The sequence below is a fragment of the Psittacula echo genome, assembly GCF_963264785.1.
Source record: "Psittacula echo genome assembly, chromosome: 2".
NCBI classification, from domain to species: Eukaryota; Metazoa; Chordata; class Aves; order Psittaciformes; family Psittacidae; genus Psittacula; species Psittacula echo.
The window spans coordinates 51,421,063-51,441,022 of NC_137737.1; the positions used below are offsets into that span (position 1 = coordinate 51,421,063).

General features: G+C 37.8%; 1 protein-coding gene across 1 annotated transcript; it reads right to left on the reverse strand.

The window, feature by feature from the left end:
- Positions 1-5,847: 5,847 nt before the first annotated feature.
- RNF32 (ring finger protein 32) lies at positions 5,848-14,027 on the reverse strand (the record flags this gene model as incomplete). Its single annotated transcript, XM_080609628.1, is given in 7 exon segments — positions 5,848-5,904; positions 5,906-5,956; positions 6,383-6,415; positions 8,140-8,208; positions 8,212-8,282; positions 13,013-13,265; positions 13,938-14,027. Coding segments are annotated over 7 exon segments (624 nt in total).
- Positions 14,028-19,960: the final 5,933 nt, after the last annotated feature.

The window sequence follows — 19,960 nt, forward strand, 5'->3', positions numbered from 1 at the left end:
ATTTGCAGCTGATATCCAGGGCTGATTTAGAGGTTAAAAGCATCAGGTCTCCACTGATGGACCATTATCCTTCAGAGAAATCACAAAGTGGAAAACCAGGGTGTCTGCTGTGGGCTTTGTTAAAGACACAATAAGCAATGAGAGAAGAGGCTGTTGTCCTTGGTGTAGGCTTAATGACCTACAGCCTTAAATATGTTTCTGCACATTGCACATAGGCCTGGACAATCTGGTCACTGTATCTGAAGATGTTCCTGCCAGTGCTCAGCAAAATGAATCCTAAAAGCAATGCATGCCTTTCTGAACTTAATCATCTCCTTGAGTGCAATCCCAACTCACTGTGACCGCTTTATCTCCTTGCTACCACAGTATCAGAAAGTTCTGTAGGGCATCACACAAGTCTTAGACTGACCTTTGACTCTGCTTGTAAGAGTTTTCAGCGGTTTTAAAGAACATTTCAACACCTGTACCAGGACCATGCAATGTGAGCCTTTCTCTCCATGCATTTTGTGAGTGAAAACCTGGCAGGAAAACAGGGAGCTGTCTTTTCAGGGAAGGTGGGGTTGGAAGTGGCAGGTGAGATGGCAGAAGTGTTGTTGCCAAGGTCAAGCAGCCTGATGGTACCTGAAGACTTTCCTATTGTTTCATTCCAGGTTTTTATTTTTGGTAGTTTTTCTCTACCAGGACATGTGCTTCATAGCATGTGTCAGAATATTCAAAGGGGACTTTTGTTGACCTAATGGAATCAGGAAAACCCCCCACAAAAACTCTCTGAAAAGGTCATTAAAGTTATGAGATTGCATTTAAACTTTGAATTTCCTAAATTTACTTTTAAAACTATATAATGCTCAGCAGGGTTTTTTTGTTTGGTTCATTTTTCTTAATTATATCAATATAATGTGCAACTATAGAAGTGCCTTCCATTGAAGCCCATACTGTTTCTCAGTATTTTAGAGACAAACATTTGAAGCATCCAAGTAACAGTGAAAACCATCACGTAAGGCAAGTTGCTTGCTTCTTGATGTTAGATTCGATCTGGTGTGTTCTCTGCTGAGACCTATTATGACTTGCCGTATTTCCAAATGATCCCTAACACAAGAGTATATTGAAAGGCTGTATCCAATTGTCAGTACAAATCAGATTTAGTTGCCTCGTTAGTTAATGCTGATGTACAACATAACTTAAAGAAGAACAAAAGAATTCCCCTCAGCTCCCCTGTACGGTGTATTTAAATCACAATGTGACAGGAAAAGCAATAACCCCTTCTGTGTTCTGGAAGAGAATTCCTTGTCCAGCAAGGAGCAGATGGGTAATCTTGTGCTCCCCTCATGACTGTTCACTGACAAGAAGGAAAAAAACCTGATTCTATCCCATGCAAACACGCACACTGACCTTCAGTGGTATGTGTAAAACAAAAAACAAACAAACAAGCATCCTGCTGCAGGCCTCCTTCAATATTTACACTTTGTCGTCTCCAAACAATCCCAAATGGTGACATTGTGGGCTTCCCAAATAAGACATGAAATACTAAGGCACTACACTTTAATCAGTTTATGCCTTTAGTATGTGATTATGTATTTAATTAAGCACTTACAATCCTAGTATGTCTTATCTAAATGTTGTTTCCTAGATTCTAGAACTGCATCTGCTCCACATGGTAATTTCAACTGCTCTTACTGATTTGATTTTAAAATGTGACTTCAGGATTAACAGGGTAAGAGAACACTTAAATCTTACAAATTCATGGTTTCTGTTCAACATCCAGTAAAGGTTGATCTGTTTAAAAACACTTTTGTACTTTTTTTATGTTTGGTCTTCATTTATATTGATATCATACTTTGACAGACCTGAAGTGTTTTCATCAGAAAGCTGGGGAGATACAGTAGAGAACTAGAGCAGCCGTAACAATGCTTTCCATAGCCTCTCAGGACTCAAAATTTGAGGAAAATCAACCACGTTTTAGCTCTGCCCTTATCCAAGGTCTATTTTTGTGAATGTGAGAGCAAGGCAGGCAGTCTGTGGTCGGTTCCAGGAACAGGCCTCACTTGTGAGCTACGCCATGACAAGACTGCTGAGGACAATTAACCCACAGGGAGATACGAGAGCTGGGGGCAGAGAGTGGCTAGGATTGTGTTAAGCAACCAGTGCCCCTTTCTGCCTCTGCTGCTTGCTCCTTTTTCCCCTCAGCAGGGAGAAGCCTTCAGTTTCCTCACTGAGCTTGCACTTGCGCTTCTCTTCCCCATTTCACTAAGCAAGTCTCAAAGTCCTCTCAGGAGCCTCCTCAAGCAGAAACTGGAAAAATAAAGAGAGGAAAACTCTCCTCCTGCCTGAGACTGTGATCTATTAAGTTCCCCTGCTGCTAAGATACTATCTGCTTTGAGCTACTCCTGTATTTTCTGCCGTGTGACCTGGCCCAACCCGTATCCATCAATCAGCAAATAACATTTAAGGTTGGGAAGAAAAAAAACGTGTAACTGAAATTTAACCCCAAATTTTTGTTAACTGGCAAATAAATGTGAGCTATCAACATGAACAGAAAGGAAATAAGCGTTTTGTATAACTTGTTAATGTGTTGTAGGATTTAAATATTAAATCCTGCTGTGTTTTAATGAATAACACTGAAAAACCTTTTTTCCCTCTAGAACAACTGAAACTGATTAATTGAATTTATTTCCTGATCCTGCCTCCCTCTGTATTTTATGTCTGAGACTTCTTAAAACTCAGACAGAATGGCATAAACTGGATATTTGAAATGCTCTATTGGTTTGCAGACCTACATCAGTCATCTGTACAGCAGCATAAGACTATGATAAAATAAAACGATGAAACAAAGCACCGAGGTGAACTTTGTCCACAGGGAAGCCTTTTTAAGTGATCCAGTGTCAGCAAATTGCTTACTAATGTGTTGACTTATGGCAACCCTCAAAAGTAAAATGAAAAGGCTGGAATTTACAGCATATCAATGAATCAGTTGATAAGCCTTTACTGGTTTAATATCCTCCTAGTTTTGCTGCTTGGAGCCACTTCAGGTTAGCAACAGAATGTTTACCCTCTCCCTGTGATAAAGGAAGTCAAACGACTAAACAAATTCCAGGACCATTATACTGTTTGGTGAGATTTAAATTAAATTCGTTAGGAGAAATCATGTGGAGGGGGAGGAAGAAACTGAAGTCAACTGCATCATTTCACAGTGACTCCCCTCGCTGCCTAAACAATGGCGAGATTTTTAGCAAAGCCGGAGATAATGTAATGCATTTGAGAAGATTTAATTGCGCCAATAAAAGACTATACCGCAATTAAATGACATACAGAAGTGACATTTATAGGTAAGATCAAAGAAATTCACTACCTAACATGCTGAAGCAACACCCTGCTTTCTGTGTATAGCAGGGCTAAAAAGGAGCCTACTTTGGTTTCAGTGACCTTTCTTATCTCCTTTGATCTAGATTATTAAAAAATTTAATGATAGCTGTAATAAGGGCTACTGTAGCACCCTGAAACAAGTCAAAAATATGTCCTAATAGCACTAATACTTGAGGCTTTGTTTTTTATTTTGTGATATTTAAGCGTATGAAAGTTGACATTTAACCTTTGTGATCTTTCCAGAGGAGGCAGGATTATTAAATATTAGATTCAGGGGTTTTTCCTCAATGGCGATGCCATTTGGTTATGCTAATGTTTAGGAAGTGACATTTTAAAAGCACAGAACGGGTTTGAGAGGCAAAATTTAGTTTAGAAAAGCTTTTTAGCGTCTGGAAATGGATAGCTCCCTGTGGAAAATTTCCTTCATATTTTCATTAACCAACACTTAAAAGTGTAAGAGCGAAAGCAGGAAATCTCAGCTGCAATTCCCACTTCAAAGCCGATAAGAAAAATAGTATATAGCCTTTAATCACAATTGGTACTGAATTCATTTAAACCTGGCTAATCCGTATAAGAAGACTTTATGCATTTATTTTTAACAGAAGGTGAAAAAGTAGTGCCCGTTTTGTTCCCTGGAAAATCCTGAAGCTTTACCTATGAGAATGATTCCCTACTGCTGTGGGCTATATATGGAAACTATGTTAAATGAATACCTACCTATAATCGCATGATGAAATGTGGGCAGTCTATCAGGCTGTTTCTCCCTAAGACAGGTATCTAACCTGGGGGCCCTAAAAGGTACCCCGCTGAGGTAGCTTGGCAGACTGCTACTGTAGCCAGCTGAAGTTCAGTGGGTTTGGTGAGAGAAATTTTAACAGCTTTCTGTATATTTAGAAGCCTTCTTCAACTCCTCCTTACTGAGGCCTGTTTATAGCTAAGCACAGTATCTGGAGCCCACAGAAAACTAACCACCTCCCTGGAAAAGAAACGTACAGCTGCTTCCCCAGTCTTGTGTGCAGAAAAATCTAAGTGCTTCTATTATTGGTTCTCATGCTGCTACTTGAGGACAGTCACAATCCACCCAAGGATTCACTTCTTCCAAACTGAAGTGTTTGAGCACTTTCAAGTGTAACATTAGCTTTCATTAGTTACCTCCATATTCATTTTCTCTGTTACAGGGAAGGACTGCATTGATTACAAAGGTAGCATAGCAACCAGCATTCTGTCTCAGTGTTACGACTGAGAACAGTATTTCCTTTCTCTTCCCTGCCACCATCACCAGCAGTACTGGTTTTTTCGCAACAGTCTGCCAGATCACCTCTAGGGTACCAATCTCACTATCATACGTAACTGCAAACCACAACAAGAGAGAGTCTTTTGTCTCCAAAGCTCTCCTCCAACAGAATACAACCAAGTAAGCATGAGAAATAATGACAGACAGTAACAAGGCTTTTTGTGCAAGCACTCTTCCGTTTAATTAAAGCAGTGATTTGAAAAAAAGCCCACAACTAAACAACTGATTTAAGGATTGTTCTAAACCTACTGCTGACTTAGCTTGCAGCTTGGGTAAGAGTATTTTCCTAGTTGCACACACTAGCTACACTGCAATGGCCGTCCTGTGCGGCTTTGTTAGTCTCTGCTAACCAGGCCGTCTGGTAATCTGGACTGGAAGACAACTCCCCACACTCCGAGGGACCCTTTGGTAGTTGCTGAGGATGTGTCAGAGCATTTTTGTTACTGAAGGGCTGAGCTGGGCTGGTTGTTACTAAACAGGGGGAAGACTGGAACTTGCAAAGAAGGACTTCGGAGTTGCACAGGGATTCTGCAGCAGCTGTGTGCTAAAAGGCAAGCAGGGTCACTGCGAAATGTTTGCACCTGATTTGGTTTCATTTGTGTGGGGTCAGGACGTTAATTTATTATGGTCCGACTCATGCCTGAGGAGAAGTTAGAGAGGGGCAAAGCTATGGAATGGAAATATCCAGTTCAGTGTCCAGTGAAAGGACAGTGAAAAGAAGTTGTGATTGTTTATGTATTTATTTGTTTCTCCTCTTACTACACCCCCTTCATATAATTCTATAGGGAAAGAGATTACTGTGATTTATCAGAAAGAGAAGGGAAATACAGAGCCTCACAAAAAACCTAGGCAAAAGTCAGACCTTAAAATTAAGTATTTAAATTATTTTCTTTCTACATTGTAAAGAAGATGAAGGAGTAAATTAAAGGGTAGAGAGCTGATATTCAAGAGTTTTGATTTAAGGCTGCTTGAATCAGAGCAAAGAAGGAAATGCAACGTACCTTTTTCTCAAAGAATTGCTTTCTTAATTTTCTATCTTTCGGAGGCACTGTTTCTTTAAACTTTGTTGGTTTTTAAACTTTTGCACTACGTTTGTTCTCTTTAGTTTCTTATTAAAGCTTTAAAACCTTTGGAACATTATTTAAAAATAAATACTGTCCAGTGACAACACCTGTAGAAGAAGTAAGGCTTACCTAACAGCATGCCCCATCATGTATTACTCTGGTCTGATACTGCTCTTTCCTACACAAGAGAAGGACAAGACTTTTTACCTGTAAATTTTTCAAAGCCTTTCAGACATGCCTGTTAAAATAAGTGCAACCACTCACAATGTATACAAGCAGGATAGATTACAGAATGTGAAAGAGTTCATCCATCAATCCATGAACACTCTGCAAGAGGTGTATTTTTATAATTAAAGTGTTATGAGAATATTGCAAATCTCCATATATTTGCATTAAACTTCATGAATTAAACTATTCCCGCTTAGTTTACGAATGTATCGCTCAGTCACAAACGGCGTTTCCCCATATGGTTTTAAAAAAGGTGATAACATGAAATACAGTGCTTCATCATAAAGTAGCCTTACATGATATTTCTTACCATGAAAATATGGAATCAAAGTTGCTTTTTAGGATGATTGTATTTAAGTAGTTTAATTGACTTACGTAGTTTTATTTAAATAGTCGTGTATTATGTGCTCGAATGGTTATACAGAAGTGTACTCACTTTATGGAATACATGGGAACATGAAAGCAGCACCTGTTTTTCAAAGGAAAAAAACCAACCAACCCTGACTTTAAACCATTCTAACAGCTGAAAAGTAAGAAATGCTGTCGAGAAGATTACTGACTGCCTGAAAGGTCATCAGTTTCTATCTGTTACTACTGCAGTCTTTCCAATGAAGATAAAAGTAGTCTTCTATAGAAATTACTTAACAAATTACATCTTAAACCAGTATGTGAATTTCGTGTTAACAGCACACGGAGTGCAGAAAGCAAGAAGTGCCAACTACTACTGGCTGGAGAAGATTATAAACCAAGTACTTGAGATGAAAGCTGATTAATTTTTTCCCCTTTACCCCACAGAGACGTTAAATTTCAAGAAGCGATATACATCAAATGCAGCGTTTCACACGTACAAAAAAACCCAAACCAAAACACAAAAAACAAAAGAGAAAGCATGTTCACAGGCTACAAGAAAACTTCACCTTTATCCGACCCAAATTCCCACCAAATGCTGATGATCTCCACCCTGACAAAAGATACAGAGTTGGACAAAAAAGGCAGTTGGCTCTTAGAGGAAGGAAAAACTGGGAAAGGAGTGAAAACCAGAACAAGTAGCATGCACTATTGAGCTGGCAAACACAAAAGGATTAATGGCTAGCAGCCAGCTGAAGGGAAAGCTTTCAGATACAGTGGCTTTTTTTCCCTTGAGGGAGGAAAGCTAACGAAACACTGTGGACAAAAAGAATTCCAGAGGCATTTCCCTTTTTGTGCCAAATCTAAAGTAACCTTTTTAATGAGTGCTGTCTTTTGCTCTCTCTTGTCAAGCTTTAGGCTTTCAGGGTAGCCAGAAACTGGCAGAATGGTCTTTTGCCAGATCTATCCCACCTGTCTGTGGACAATTGTACACCTTCAGTTAATGTTGATGTTAAAGGAAACAAAAGCTCTGTATTTAAGGTTATTAAAAGACCTTGATTCACATCACAAACTTGGCTGTAAAAAGTCTTCAGGAAAAATTAAAAGGGACAACAGGCAGAAAAAAACAGCCTAAAATGCACTGCGGAAAGAAACTTGCAAGCAGTTGGGATAACTCTTCTAATTACCATCATCACCTCTCTGAAGCAGAACTCCAGTCAGTCGCTTGTCCCTTTGGCTTAATATTTTCAAGATGACAGATGAGAGAATCTAATGAAGTGTGATGTCTTTATGCTTATGCTACACGCATGCATCAAATAAAGCCAACAAGGTAAAATACAGGCATTTCTTCAGATAACCTGAGAAAGTGACTGACTGGTATTAAGAGTACAACTACTTCTATTTGCCAAAAAGAAATAGCTATTGAACTAAACTGCAATTAACAGAACTTGTGAGAAAACAAAATGTATCTTAAGATGTATAATTAGTGGGTATTTACCAGTCTGATGAATGAAGGCTGGGATCATATCTAAGAAGAGTTTAAATGAAGCAGAAAATAGCCTATACCTGCTAAGCAAGAACAGATAAAAAGGCTGATTACCTTCTCCTGTACTGTCATAGTTTCAGAGGTGAACACTACCAACCTTTCTCTACCATGTCATGTCCAGAATACTTTCAGAGTTGGCCGTTGATAGCTGGGTCCAGCTATAAAATGACAGGTGGTGTCTTACAGTACAATCTTTCTTTCCTTTCTTTCTCCAGCTAATGATTTTTAGCAGTAACACTGGAGGAAGAGCTTTAAAATACAGTTGTATAGTCCACACAATTATACAGTCATACGTGTACCTGAGGTTGAAGTGCTAATTCTTCCCTGCATATTGCAGAAGGCTGTATGGAATCTCTCTGCTGTATGGATCACTGCTTTATTTTAACCCATTTTTCAGCAGTTAGTGGCAAGGAAGGAGGCTCAGCCAGGCCTAATTTCTGAGCTGTAGACTATAACAGCAACAAATTGCTGAATAAAACCCAAATGCAGACAATGGATTTTCTTCATACGAAATTCGTTGATGATGCACTTAAAAGTACTTTATACAGATACTTCATATAAATCTATTATCGGACAAATCACTGGCAGGTGATGTACTTATTAATTAGCCACTCAGTAATTGTCAGAACCCTTTTACATACAGGATTTATACAGGAATTTGTTTTAAATGTAAACTTTTATTTGCCAAGTAATTTGAATTTATTTTAATCCCTTTTCACAGCCATTAAGATGGGGGTTATTAATGTAATGATAATGTAACAATGCACGATAAAATAATTTCAAATCAGTGGTATATACAAAATCTGTCAGATTTAATTTGTGAAGGTTTCTTCAACACTGCATTTTTGTGTTCTTAAAATAGAAATAAAAATTAGTAAATTGATAGAATAAAAACTGTTGCTGGTGCAAAATCCTGAAGTGTAATGAGACTGTGATGAGTGCAAGAGAAATAGGGATCATAAAGAAACAAAGAGATGGTCACAAGACATTGGTGACGGTGTCATTGTGATAGCTGAACTTGTCGATCTTGGATAACTGAGGTGCCTTGCTGCATGTCCTGGAGACCTCATAGCAGCCTTCCAGTATCGAAAAGGGCCTACAAGGATGTCAAGGAGGATGTCTTAAGGTCCTTCTCAACCCGAACCATTCTATGATTCTAGGAAACCTCTGCCTTCTTAACGAAGGAACCAGTGAAAACACAATACACAAATGGCAGATAAATCCAGTGTCAGTATCTCAGTAGTAAAAAAAATATGCTAGGAGGTACAGCAAAGAATAGATCTTTGTCATCTTTGAGGATCAGAGGAAGCAGCTTGTGTGGACTGACCAAAGCCAATAGAGGAGTGTCCAGGGTATGTGTAAAGCCCCAATAACATGAGTCCATGATGAGGCCTCTGTAGTATTTGCTGAAACAAGAAAGGGACATGCAATAATTAGAACACAAGTTGATGACACCTAGCTGAGAGTTTTAGTTCTAAATGGGAAGGATCAACTCTTAAGTTCATACAAAAATCTTTGCATAAACCAGACATTAATAAGTAGCACATATTTGTTCTGGATAACATTTCAAACCCTCATCAGACCACTTGTGTATCCAAACCTATTACACCAGTTGGTCATCAAGAGAAAAGGAATCCCAACAAATCAAAGACTGGGGTTTTGGTGATCCCCTTGCTGAAGTATCTCATTATTCTTGGACAGGACTTGTTAATTTTCAAGACAAAAATTCTGCTCCTGAGCTCATCCATCTACAGATGTATATCGTTAATCATTTAAAATTTGCACAAAACTGTTTTTGATCTTTTTAAAGAACTTCTGTGACATACTAAAGGAATTATACAGAATACTTTCTTCCCTTAAGTTGAACTATCTGCCTTTGCCTCCTTCCTTGTGAGATCATGACATCCTTCAAGCAGAAATCAATTTCATTCCACACCTTACAACAACAGGATGGCTTTGAGATTTCAAGCTGGGTCAGTTTCTGCTTTTGGAACAATGTGGAAAGTGCTTTTTCTACATATGGTTTGGTTCACATAGATCCCACCTTGTTGCTGTTGTTACCCTTGTAAAGGTACCAAGTCAAAGGTAAGCAGTGCTTGTAAGCCTAAATATCAATAGACCATTCGAATCAATGAATGCTGTAGATTACATCCATGGTCATGTATGAATTTTCTCAGGGTTACACACTTATAGTTCGTGGACAACTCAATACCAGACATAAATGCAGCACCTCCACACGTGCAGGGACTCACAGCTCTGCCTGCAGGCTATGGGCTAGAATTCAAACCATTCCATGTCAAGCAGTGAAGTGCATACATATGTATTTACAGCATTGTAATTTCAGAACATAAAATATATACTGTATTGACATAAAATAGCATTGTCTATCAATTTTGGTGTGGTAAAATGCGTTTATCTGGCACTTTTGATGATAAAATGTAGTATGAGCTTAAGAAATATATAAAGGATCCTGCAAAATTTTTGAAGTTTAAAAACTACTTCAGAATGTGTATTTTGCTTAAAGCTTATGTATGCATTGCTGAAACTGGTAGCTGAGTAACAAGGAAGTTTTCCTAACCAGGAGTCCTTTCCCTCTTAACCATTTAACTCTTGAAGAGCATATATTGCACAAATCAGTGTTTTTGCTACAAAAGTAGAATCAAATTATAAAATACAGGGTACAACTTTCAGTGAAATAATATATGAAGTTTCGCCTGACAGTAATACCTGGGGGTATCAGTGAATGAGTAAGGGAACAAGATCCCGATTTGGTAGTCCAATATACACAAAGACCAAGCAATGGTCTTTATGAAAATCTGGATACACAGGGAACAAGATAGCAAACCAGTCACAGCATGAAAGACAGTATCACAACATAAAAAGTGCCTTGCCTTGATTTTCTTCCAAGCACTGTGGTCAAAGACTGTTTTAAGGAAGACAATGAGATGGCTTTGTGGAAAGCCTTTTGTATACCCCCAGGGTAAGAAAAAATGCTTATTTAAAACTTTCACAAATGGATGATTAAAGCTGCCAAATAGGAAGAGATTGGCAGCAAAACCTAACTTCTAAATAATATAAACCAGATGGGATATTTGTGAGGGACAGGTTATACAGGTGTTTAGAAGGAAAGCTTTTACACAACATAGTTGATGAAGGAAAACTGGCAGCAGGACACACAAGAAGGGATATGTGGTTGAAGCAAAAGACTCTACAAAGATATTCTCAAAGCAGCACTTTGAATAAATGCAAGCAATGAAAGCCTACATTTATCACAGCTCAAGACATCCAAGAGTTTTCATCTTTATGCATCAATTTTACAAGCGCAATCCTTTTACTGACACACCCATTTACAACCCAGTTATCTATCCTAAAATGAACATTAGCAAAGTGATCACACACATTAATCATTAAACTGTTATTATTTGATTTTAGGACTCAAGTCCTAAACTAAGAAAAATTTAATGATAGTGGCCTGTGAGATTTTGATTACCCACAAACTCAGGAAGAAGAAGTCACATTAAATTACATTTTCAAAGCTGTTTCACAGCTGTAAAGTTTAAACCACACAATTCTTCCTAAGAACAGAAAGCTTGACACAACCCTTTTAAAAGAGGGTGCAATCATAGGTGAAAATACTAATAAGCAAAACCAAGAAACAATTGCAATTTTACAGAATCTTTCAGCACATTCTTTCAAATCACTTGCACAAGCATCCATAGGCGACAGTTCAGTCAATGAGTCAATGCCATGACTGAAAGAGAAAATACTTCTTATAATGGCAGAGAACATGCTTACACTTGGGCTGCGTTGTTTCACCACAGTCTTTAGCTTCCATAATCACTCATTATTTATATTTGTGTTAACCTCAGTACCTGCTGTTTCTCCCCCACTATCCTCTTTTCTTTCAAATTCCTCTTCCAAACAAACCAAAGAAATAAGCCTCCCATCTTTAGAACAATAACCATGTAAACATAGTAATAATCACCTTTGTCCTATCACTTGTTACACTCACTTGTTGTGTATTATCTTCAGTTACCCTCTTAACCTTCAGCTCATTACAAATGGCAGATGCTTGTGCTTGTAGGAAGCCTCATTGATTCACATGGTTCTCTTCAGAGCTGCGACCACTGTGACGGTTACTATTAGCAAAGGCAACACGATCTTCCGGGAGGCCTATAAGGGCATTTTCATGATAAAGAATAAATAAACTTTCATCATCATTAATAATTGTTTTATTATGCTTAAAACTGCGAACTGTGAAGATGTGAGGTCCTTTAAGAAATGCCTAAAGACAAACAAAAAGATGGACGCAAAATGTTTGTGGCAAAGATACTTATAGAAACCTTTAGAAAAGGGAAATATGGGGCTGAAACTGATTGATGGGGAGCACATTTGGGCTCCTGGTCTGTAAAGATGCTCCCTGGCTTTGTGTTTTTTAAGCAATATTGTGTGTTGCTGCTGAACAACTGTATTATTATAATGCTATTTAAAAGTGAGTTTTCTCACCAGGCATCATTCCAAGCCCTCACATCTGTGACTTTTATCTTGTTGCATGTTTGCTTCTAAATTTGAAAAAGGTATTCAACTACAGGTGTTAATTCTTCCTGGGTTTAGCCTCAGGACCATTGTAAAAACAAACCTTTTTAACTTTGAGTAAAGGTGGGTATATATTAACAAAAAATATATTTAATGCAACACTAGTTAAATGTCTTTTTACTGAATAAGGAATAAACCAAACCATTTCAAATAGATGTAAAACCCCCTCAATACTAAAACATTCCACCAAATAAACACAATCTCAAAATCACTAATGTTTGCTTGAGAATATGAGGTAAAGAAAGTTACGACACTCTAACATATTAAAACAAGTGTAAAAAGCTTTCACCTCTTAAAGAATTTTCCATCAAGATGCACTAGCTTTTTCAGTTTTATCTTCATTGTCACAAGAGTAATATTCTTTAATACATTTCAGATATGAAAAGACATGTTCAGGCCACTGAAGGGCAATTCCATTGTTTACCTGGCCTAAACTGCTCAATTTAGACAAATCTTGAAACAAGATTTTATGCTGTTTAGCATTAAATGATCTTCTTGAACAGAAAGCGTAGCTTTCTCATTTTAGTTTATTTTAAATAAAAACAAAAATTCACAAATCAGAATATAATTTTTTACCTAACGTTAGCTGTGGAGGGCTGGGATCAAGAACATACACTCCTTTGTCTTCATCTTCCTTGGTTTTGTGGCCAGTGCTCTTTTTTCTTAGTCCTGCATCTACTACTTCTCTGACCATTTCTTTGTTCACAGGTTTGTGAATGTTCTTGTTATTCCTTGTCCTTGACTTAAAAGGATCTGCTAATGAAAGGTCCTGGAGCTGATGACTGCGTATTATGCGATCCTGTAGACCAACTGCAGAAACTGCTATTGTCTTTTGTTAGGAGGAGCGGCCCTAAAAGGAAAAAAACACAAATGTGACTAATTATTGTTATAAATTATTAAAAACCATATATAATATGCTAAATTAAAAGAAACTCTGCTCTTAGCCAGTGTTATTGCCTTGTGAAAAGCTTTTATACACATGCATCTGCCGTACTTGAAGCCTAATATACAATTACCATAATATGAATTTTAAGATTGATGTTTGACACATCCTAGTTTTAACTTATAAAAAGTAAAATGAAATCTTTGATTTCTCATTTATATAAAATAAAATAGCAGCATTTTTTAATTACTGAGCTTATAATTATTATATGCAATTAACTTATTATGGACTATAAAAGTTTAGCGTGCCTGAACACATTTTTACTTCAATATAACTAACAACAATCCCAAAGGCTAACCTTGCCTTCCAGAACACTGAATATAAACAAGAACATATAATTTTTATGCAGGGAATAGGCTTATCTACCTATTCCTCCATTTTTCCCCACCTTCTGCCTTATTTTAAAAGATATGAAATCGTACCTTCTAAAAATCATGATGCTCCGTTGTTCTACAATCAGACATGTAAAAGAACTTGAATAATATTTCTCAACAGAAACAACCCTCATCAATAACAGAAGAGAAACCTACAATCTCACTCATTTTCTCCTTGGCCTACCATGGGAGACAGCTTAGCATGTACTCCAGGTGCAGCAATTAACTCTGGATCCATAAAGCACCAACTGTGCCCTTCTCTTGTCAGCCTCATCTCACCTCCAGTGCACTGCTCATAAAGTACACAGAATGGCTTTGAAATGAATGGCAGTAATCATGAATTCTAAACTGATCTGAGGCAAAAATATGGCTGTAGCAATAAACCTCAGTGAACTGTTCTGCCAGATCAGTTTGTTGTAGACAAGGAAGCCTGTGATACATAGAGCAAGGAGGATGTAAGCAACTGCTTTGGGGCTGGAGCTGCTCTGCTGTGATCTCCACATCCTCATTGGTGCAGCTGGAAACCCTTTGGTGTGGGTTTAATAGAGAGGGGGCTGTGGTGTCAGACACCCTTCAATGCTGGCTGTGGCAATCAGGAGCCACTGCCTATAACCCTGCTCTTTACCAGCGTGTGGCTGCTCCTGGTGGCTTTAAATTTTAAGGAAAGCTACATTACTGCTATTTTGGGTGACCTCTGTTTTTGGCAACTCTGTATAAAGAAAAGAAGTAAATAATTCTATAGGAAGAGAACAGATGAGCGGTACCTATATGGATCAAACCAAAGGTCTCTGTCACCTAGTGTCCCATCTCTGTTCATGGCAAAAGCAGATGGTTCAAGAACACTGTAAGACCAGGGTTAGTATACAGCGACAGCTCCTTTAGGGAATTCCCAGGCTTCAGAGCAAGGCTTCCTGAGCTAGAAGCACTGCCCTCGTTTTTAATAACCATTGATATGTTTCCTTAAGATCCAGAACTGTGCAAAGGTACTTTTAGCCCCTAGTAAGAGTGTAGCTTCCTTTGGAGATTTTCCTGGTTATTCTCACTTGGCGGCCCTTTAGTTCCCGAGAGGAGGACAGGTACAGATGCAGCCTCAGGTCCAGGTGTACCACTTCTTTAATCTTTTGAATGTAAATAGTTGTCAGAGTCCTTCTCAGCTGCTGCTGTCTTGAGAGATTTGTTTTCTTGTGGAACTGACATTTTCCAAGCAAAAGCAGAGAGGCTGCCCTGAGAGTAATTCTTCAAGCAGCATATAAATGGAGTGATTAATCCACTGGATGCATTTCTTCTCTGTAATTATAAGTAATTACTTTAAAGTCAAATCTGCAAATGAGGATACCTCTGTGTACTGTAGGGAAAGATGGAAAAAGCAACTGAAGTGGCTATCTTTAAAATGACATTAAATCACCAATTCTTTCTAAGGACAGGAATAAAAGATAAAATGATTTTTAAAATAAACTTGCAAGTTAGCCTGGCACCAAACATGGCAACTGTACCCCAAAGGGATATTTTACAGTATAAACTTTGAAGTTTTGTAATTTTGTAATGATTTTTAATTAGTAAATATAGTAGAAAACTTGATTTTCTGCTGTCTAAAACTTAAATGAAAGTGTAAATTCTGTAATATTTCCAAAAACGCATTCAGATGTAGAAAAATCATTAGTATGCATCATTTTGAATACAAAGATACTGAAAAATACCCCTCTCATACCTATTTTAGCTTCGTTGTTTTATGCTTGAACTTGGTCCAGCATTCTTGTGTCTTTTCAGTATTGCATTGCTGTGTTTTGGTTTCTTTAAAGGAACCCTCAGCTGAGTTTCTTAAAGTTGTTAATAACCTTCTTTTACAATGAAGTTTGCTGTCTCTTCTATTTCTGTCATACCTCATTAATGTGATCCTATACACATATATGCTTAATTAAGGCTTTTCATTAAAATAAGCCTTTAATCCAGTGGTGCTGGGTCTTAATTGAAACTCAGGGAAGGTTAGTGTTGCCTTTTATTTTGGCTTTCACCTTTACTGTACTTCCTACTGCTTCCAAACTGAAATGTCTGTATTCGCCTTAGCTGATACATGGTCAAGGAAGGAATTAAAATTCACCCTGCAGTCTTCTGGGGAGTAGCATGTCTCAGTAATTGCCATTTCTCATTAAGTGCCACCTTTTACCAAGAGTCTCCACTTCAAATGCAAAAGGTTGCTTTAAACACTCCAAGGACATTAACAGAAGGAACACGCTGCCTGTTTTGAAGGTGACTAATAAGTGACTGATGATATCTGGTTTTATCCACATGTGTAAATGTAAAGTGTTCATTGTGTGTTTAAATAGTGCTAAAATTATGGGTCTGCCTAGAATGGTTGAGTTTTACAGCATTCTGCTTAAGAAGATTTAGGAAAAACGAGAATTTTAGCCGCAGGGTGGTAGCGCTCACCTGAGGCATCATATGATGTAATAGGCTTTCAAGTCTTTTTGAAGGAGTTAAGACACAGATTTAACAACTTCTGGTGTTCTAGAACACAAGGCACTAGCCAAAAATCCGACCCATTTTATTCCTGTAGAGCTGCAACTGAGCATGGTACTGCTAATTAGCAGAGGCAGGTGGCCTGCTGCCATCAATGGCAGAAGAGTAACTTTTCAGGAAGAGCTCATAAATTGCGTGAGTTGAATAAATTTGCTACAGCAACAGCAATGCTAGGGCAAAGGTTTGAAATAAACTTTGTAGGATGTATAGCTGCTGTAATGAACGTCACTGGGACCAGGTCCTTGTACCATGATATGGTCTGATAATGATGAGTATTATGTTTATCATTATACATGATAATGTACTATGTTTTCACACTTTGCCATGTTAAAGGAGTGTAATAAAAATAGTAAAGTGTTTGAAAGGAATATAGTACTTTTTCGGCGGTTACTTTGAATTGATCAGCGTTTGAATGTTTGTTTTGAAAGAATGTGATAAAAATGTTCCTTGATACAGTAAGTAAAGCTTGTGTCGTAAACAGCTAGAACAGTTAGTTAGTGCTAAACATTTTATACGCTTATCTCTGGAAGGATTCTTGTGTAGTGTTCTGACAGTGATGTTGGGCTGTGATGCTGTCATCAAACCAAGCTCCAGGGTATGGACCTTTGCTTATGTAAAGATGCAGATTTCCTCCCCCAACCACTGCTGGAAATAAGGACATTTATGCTGCTGGAAGTGTACAAGCCAATAATTCTTCTAAGAATCTAATGTGCTGCTGTCACAGATGATGAGAGGTGAGTCTGAATGTGTGAACAAGGAATTCCAGCTTGAAATACTTCTGCTGGCTGAAGAAGGCAGGTTTTGGCAAATCTGCACATGTGAGCCATACCTTTGACTCAGCAAGGAGCACTGTGTCACAGAGCTTTGTAGTTGCCCACTTAAAGGTTTCTTAAAGAGAACTGAGTCAGACATCCTTAATTATAAAAACAGTGTCTGCTTTTTCTTGTCAGAGGTTTGAAGACATTTTACCTTGTTTACTACTTGCTCACATAAATAGTAAATATGTGTATTTGTTTATATGTGTGTGTACACACATATACTATGTGTTTTTCAGTGTTGTGCTATTTGTTTACTGTTTGTATTTCCTGCAAGTTTCTGCTAACTTTCAGGCATGTGCTTCCAGCTCAGTAAGAAAGCTGCAGAGTTTTAGTTTGTAAGGGTAGTAGAGATGTTCTTAGGCTCAAGTCCCTGAGAAGGCTGTCAGTGGTTTATAGTTGAATTCAAAGTCTGTGCTGTTAAGTAAATATCATTTCCTTCTCAGGGAGGAAAAGCTTAATTTAAGGGGAAATTTGTATATGTACATTTTTAGAAGAAATTAGATTCCAAGCCAAAGTTCATGCATAACCATTAATTTTTATCGAGCATATGTCATAGTGAAATTTTTTTACCCCAATACTACACACATTAGCGTGGACTTATAGACCTGATTTACCTTTTATTTGCAAGAATGCCTTGGAAATTACTTAGGTAATTTCCGAAGTAAAAAGAATAAACCCAAAACACCTGGTTTGCAATATTTATGATGCCTGTGCATTAACTGCGTATGGTCCTAGGTTGAATAATGCTGTAGGTGTATGAATGTTTAGTTTTGGATGTATCTGTGAAGAGCTACGTATGTTCTAATTTGTAATTTCCCGTTAGATGAATATTTGCTTAATAGAGACATTTTCCACTGTGTGAGAAATACGTTTAATTATGTAGAGGGTTCACACACAGTTCTACAAATGTGTAGTGTAGAGCACAAGCCTCGAATTCATACCATTGTCGGCATTTAATGCGCTGATATTGTTTCTTCCCCTCTGTTTGTCTTTGGAGAGGTCCTCATTCCTTAAGGATGAAGTAAAGCTCTGGTTCCATCACTGCAGTCTTCAGAATTAGCACTGAAAACACAGGATTCTTTTCCTGGGTTGATGAAAGTAATTTCTTGTTTGCTGTGTCAAACAAAGCATGCTATTTGTCACATTGTGGTTTGTGTATCTTTTAAGAAGCTTTCAACTTTGATCTGAGCCAAGGTACACTCAGTAGCACAGATGACAGAAGTAACAAACCAGTGATGTGCATTGTCATTCATACAAACTCTTTAAGTCAACAAATACAGAGACTTAGATGTAGAAAACCATATTGCTTTTGAGGGGGCTTGTGCATTCTTGTGAGAAAATGCAGACCTTTGCTTTTCTGGTTTCAGACAAAGGTGTGGAACAATTTATTAGTTAAGGATTCAGTTCAGTGTCTGCAATCAAAAGGTGCCTCTTCTAGTCCAGATTCTGGCCTTTGCTTGTATTTTCTAGGTAAACAGTTGCATTTAAAAGACATTGTAGATGTAGGCTCAGTAGCACATAAAAGCTGCTTTCTTCCAACTGTCATCACAGAGGTTTTCAGAGCATGCTTTTAATACTTCCAGCGCTGGGTTTGTGTCTCTTTCTCCCTCTCTCTCTCTCTCTCTTTATGTGAAATGCTATTTGAAACAGGAGTGTTTTTTTAAATGCAACTTTCACCTGCTTTTTACTTGATCCGTCCGTAGGGAAATTAACCTTTTGTGTAACAAGACAGAAGGTTAGAAATCTGTTTCACAAAATTACCACTTTAAGAGAACACAAAAAAGACAATTACAACAAACAAGCAGTTGTTCTCAATGGTTGTGTGATTCTGAAAGTTATGTCTCGCCACGTGTTAAAACTCTCAGGTTTGGGGCACAATGTGATCGTTCAACCTGGCCTTCTAAGGCTGCGTGAGGGATTTTATGCAGTTAGCAAAGTTTAGAACTGAAACCATTTGTTTAAATCATATCTTTCAGAAAGCCATTCAGTTTTCATCTAAAAATTTCGTAACTTGGGGGAGGTAGTTTGCTGAAGTGGTTAATCATCATGGCTGCTACTCTTTATTATATCTCATTTGAATTTGTCTGGCATCAGCTTCTAGCCATTTGCTCTTTTTATGCCTTTCTCAGCTAGGCTGAAGAGCTCTTTATTAACTGGTATTTTCTCCTTGAAAAGATACATTAACAATGTCATCAAGTCATCCCTCAATTTTTGTTGCTAATCTGAATAAATTGGGTTTGTCAGACACACTTGAGACATTTGGCTTGGCCTGGAATATTTTCTTGTCTGTTTTCCACCCTGTGCATTACACAGATTTTCAACTTCAAAAAACTGAGATACCTGAACAATGTAGTATTCTGTTCTTTGTTTCATCAGCAACTTATGCAAAGCAAACTATTTATTATTCATGCTTAGTATTGTATGCTTCCCAATAGAACATAAGTGAATGCAGCAAAAAACATTCTTTACAAGAAAGAGTGTTTTTCCCATAATTTTGCTTGGTATTTTCAGAGGAAAATGTCCTGTTTCTTATGTGCTGTTCAGACTGCTCATCTTTGCAAAATATCTAAGAATACGAGATTCAATAAAAAACTGCAGCCGTGGTGCAGCAAAGGTGAAAAGATACCACTAAAAGAGTAACACTTGAATAAAATAAAATATGCAAATACTCATGTAAGGAGCTTAAAGAAAACTCCTGGTAGGGCTTAATGTCTGACATCAAGGTAATATAGGTATAATTTATCACTTGTGAAATATGGTGCTCATGAAAAAAATCAATGAAGTACAATAATTCGTTTCTCTATACCATAGAGGAAAGAGAGATCGGGATGTGGAAGTGGAAGTCTGTTCTATAAACCCCATAGGGGTTTTT